Raw genomic sequence first — 3,829 nt, 5'->3', positions numbered from 1 at the left:
GGAGAAGCCAGTCAGCGTGGGGAGCGTGGCTGGAGGCGGTCGCTACGACGGGCTGGTGGGGATGTTTGATCCCAAGGGACGGAAGGTGCCCTGCGTGGGCGTCAGCATTGGGATCGAGCGGATCTTCTCCATCCTAGAGCAGAGAGTGGAGGTAGGTGCCTTTGGTGCTCAAATAAGCATGGAGAAAGAGCAAGGATATACAGGTTGGATGGGGCTTTGAGCAGCCCAGTCCAGTGAAAGATGTCCCTGCCCACATCAGGGGGGGTGGAAATAGATGATTTTTAATGTCTCTTCCAACCCAAACCATTCTGTGATCTTCCCTATGTACCCCTCAGTCCAGCAGATGCTGAAGTGAGTCTTCCTTGCTGCAGTCTTTGATGGACAAACCAGCCAGGCCTCTGCTGTGCTCTGCAGCAGGAGTCAGAACCAGGACATAATAAATGATCTTCTCTGGCTTGAGAGATGATCTCTGGGGCTCCCACTGGGGGTAAGACCCCTCTTCCAGCAGCCCTCAGACATGGCTCGTTCAGCTGCAGCTGGAGGCCGCACTTTAATCCTCAGCAGCACCAGGTGCCCAGGTCAAATGCCTCAGTGTTCCCCACTGCATTCTGCATCTGTGGGACCCCACGTCCTCCTTGGCAGGGAGACAGCAGCCTCTCACATCTGCCCATCCTGCCCAGGGCACCACAGAGACCAGATGGGATGGGATGGGATGTCCCAGGGCAGGGAGTGTGGTGTCTCTGAGGTGTTCCCAGACAGCTCTTTCCTATTCTGTGCTCCTCAGAGCTGTTGTACCACTGTGTTGTCCTCTGTTCCAATCAACGGGTGTTAAATGGGTCTTTGTAGGCTCCCACAGCGCTGCTGCACATTTCCCTCCCCCAGAGGCCCGTTGTGGGGAGTTGTCTCTTGGCAGCCAGACACAACTGAAATTTCTAAGCAGAAACTGAATTCTTCCCCCACCACCTCCAGTCCTGGCCAGGTTTGTTTCTCTGCAGGTGACCTTTTAAAGGTTTCTCCCTTCAGTGAAAGCAGTGGCAGGAAAATGCCACTTTGAGTATCCACCGTTTGCCGTGGGAGCAGGTGGCTCCTGACAGTGCTGGAGCACCTCAGCTTGCTGCTGTTAATCTATCCTGTAGTTACCAGCTCAGCTGCAGAGCAGGCAGCTGCCTCTGCCCAGCTTCTGCTGGGCTTGCTGCTCCTGAGCTGCTTGGAGCAGATCTCTGGGAGGATCCTGAGCTGCTTGGAGCAGGGAAATTGCTCATTCTCAGCACATTCTCAGTCTGTGCGGCCTCCCTGACTCTCCTGAGTTGATGCTGTTCATCCCACTGAGCCTGATCCTCTTCACCACTGAATTGTTATGCCTGAGGTGGTGACCCATCCTGCTCATAGAGTCTCAGATACCCCTCTATGTCCATGGCATCTTTTGAGTCTTTTTACCCTCTCTAGGCCTCTGAGGAAAAGATCAGAACAACAGAGACACAGGTGCTGGTGGCCTCTGCCCAAAAGAAGCTCCTTGAAGAGCGGCTGAAGCTCATCTCCGAGCTGTGGGATGCTGGAATCAAGGTATGACCAGGGGATGACAAAGTCAGGAGCTGCCTGGTCCCCTCTCTGTGCCAGGAATGGACCAGACTTGGCTTTGCTTTGGGAGGAAGGAGTCACAGGGAGAAGGTGGGCAGCAGAGTGCCTTCCTGAACAGAGCCTGCTTCTTTTCAGTGTCTCGAATCGGGTGTTCTCCAGGAAGGGCAGCGTGACTTGGTTACCCCTGTAACACTGCAGGGGCTCCCCTGGCTGTGTCTGTATGTCAGGACAGATCCCCAAAGCAGGCAGCACCACAGCCCCTGCTGTGTGGCAGGGAAATACCATGCTGCTTCCAGCAAAAAGCAAAGAAACCACAGAGCCTTGCAAGGAGAGGAGTGGGGTCAGGGAGGAGGCACCAGACGGCAATTACGAGACTGGCCCAGCCGTGCCTGGTTGCAGGGGTGTGGCGAAACAGGAGGGTGCTGGTGGTGACCTTGTGCTCTGGTTCCCTTCCAGGCGGAAATGCTGTACATTGAACCAGCTGCAGTACTGCGAGGAGACGGGCATCCCTCTTGTTGCCATTGTGGGCGAGCAGGAGCTGAAGGACGGAGTCATCAAACTGCGGGTGGTGGCAACCAGGGAGGAGGTGAGGCCGTGGTAGCTCGGTGTGAGGGGGGTGGCTCCTGGACCCTTCATCCCAGCTCAGGGCAGCCCTCCAGACCCATCCGTACTCTGCTGTGCAGCGCTGCTCTCAGGTTGTACGTGGCAAGGTGGCTTTGCCAGTCCTCACTTTGAGTGTAGTGCCTGAAGGGGAGATCAGAGGAGTAAAGCCCTTCCACCTGATGTGAAGAGCCTCCAAGGCTTAACACAGCTGCTTATGCAGAAGGTGCAATGATGGGAAGACTCCCCCTGTGAGCCAGGGCTGGCAGACTGATGGTGGTGGCCTTGTGGGTGCAATTTTGGAGACTGGGTGAGGCGAGTTTCCTCAGCCCCTCTTGACTTGCTGTGGAGCACATGGCCTGTGTCAGTTTGTCACCAAGCTGCTCCTCAGTTCAGGAGCACGGCAGGGTGATTCAGTGGGCTGTATGACTGCTTGAGCTTTCCTTCCAGGGCTCAGGGCCATCGCTGAAGCTGCACAAGTAGGACCAGTGCTGATCTGTGCACGGGTCTTGACTTTGGAACCAGTAGGAGAGACTGGGAAGAGCATCGCTCTCACAGTTGCTGGGCAGGAAAGGGCTTGCAGGGAGGTGCTTGAGCTCCTGTGTTGCAGCCCACTCGATCCCCATAGAGGGACTGGTGACAGCACCATGGGGTGATCTCGTGTGACACAGGGCCAGCAATGCGGTGGGGGCCATCCCTCAGGGACCAGAGAAGGTCACGGTACGTCAAGCTGCTCGTGATGTACTGAAGGAACTTTGTGTTTCCCTCCTGTGTAGGTCAACATTCGCAGGGAGACCCTGGTGGAGGAGATCAGGATGCGGACGAGCCAGCCTTAAACCCCTTCCAGACACGTCTGCTCGTGTGTCAGATACTGGCTGACAGATTTCCTCCCGTGAATGCCTTCGCCAGGCTCCTTGGCAGTGGTGAGGGGCTGGGGGGAGGGTGCTTTGAAAGCTGTATTTATTCTTGTCTTGTGCCCTCCCTTTGCCGGTGGGAGCAGAGAGGCTGCACCGACCCTTACTACGTGCCCTGGCCCCCCGGGTGTGTTGCTGGGAGGATGTTTTTACAAGTGGCTCTGGCAAACGGAGCCTCCCTGTCTGCTGTCACGGTAACGTGTGGAGCCCGGTGCTGTCAGCAGCCCACGGGGTCTTGGCTGCAGCTTCTTGTTCCTGTCGCTCCGAATAAACGTCCTGTCCCATCTCTCTTCTCTGGCTGCAGGGAGGTGACCTTATCCCAAGCAAAATGTAAAGGCGCTGCTCCCAGAAACATAATAAATCTGTCTCTCCCACTCCGTGCCTCCTTGTTCCTGCTTTCTGCTTGGGGCAGGGATTTACCTCCACCTGCCTTGCTGAGCCACAGCCGGTTTTTAAATGTCACCGTGGACGTTTCTTCAGCTGCAATGCTCCCTCCTTGCCTCAAGATGTGACCGCTGCTGCCAACCCCTGTGCCATGTGCAGAGCAAAGCCCCCTCCAGCCCTGGGTGGGCTCCCCATGCCCTGGCCATGGGTGAAACGTGTCCTGCGGGTGCCTTGGGGTGTCCCCCAGCTCCCCTCATCCAGCTTAGTCTCCCTTTTGCAAAACAGGTTGGTGGAGGGGATGTAAAATAAATCCCACCGGGGTTTCTGGCGTGGAAAAAGGCCGGTGGGGGGTC

At 56.5% G+C, this 3,829-nt stretch overlaps 1 protein-coding gene across 1 annotated transcript in view; it reads left to right on the top strand.

Annotated features, from left to right (window-relative positions):
• Positions 1–3,014, top strand: part of LOC104543612 (histidine--tRNA ligase, cytoplasmic-like) — an 11,330-nt gene extending 8,316 nt beyond the window's left edge. The window contains 5 exon segments of the mRNA XM_010188266.1: positions 5–151; positions 1,447–1,563; positions 2,035–2,048; positions 2,050–2,164; positions 2,955–3,014. Coding sequence (XP_010186568.1) covers positions 5–151; positions 1,447–1,563; positions 2,035–2,048; positions 2,050–2,164; positions 2,955–3,014 — 453 coding nt within the window.
• The last annotated feature ends 815 nt before the right edge of the window (positions 3,015–3,829 follow it).

The sequence above is a fragment of the Mesitornis unicolor genome, unplaced genomic scaffold (genome assembly GCF_000695765.1).
Source record: "Mesitornis unicolor isolate BGI_N332 unplaced genomic scaffold, ASM69576v1 scaffold14157, whole genome shotgun sequence".
Lineage (NCBI taxonomy): Eukaryota > Metazoa > Chordata > Aves > Mesitornithiformes > Mesitornithidae > Mesitornis > Mesitornis unicolor.
Note: the sequence above shows the minus strand (reverse complement) of the source record. Positions and strands in the feature narration are given on the sequence as shown.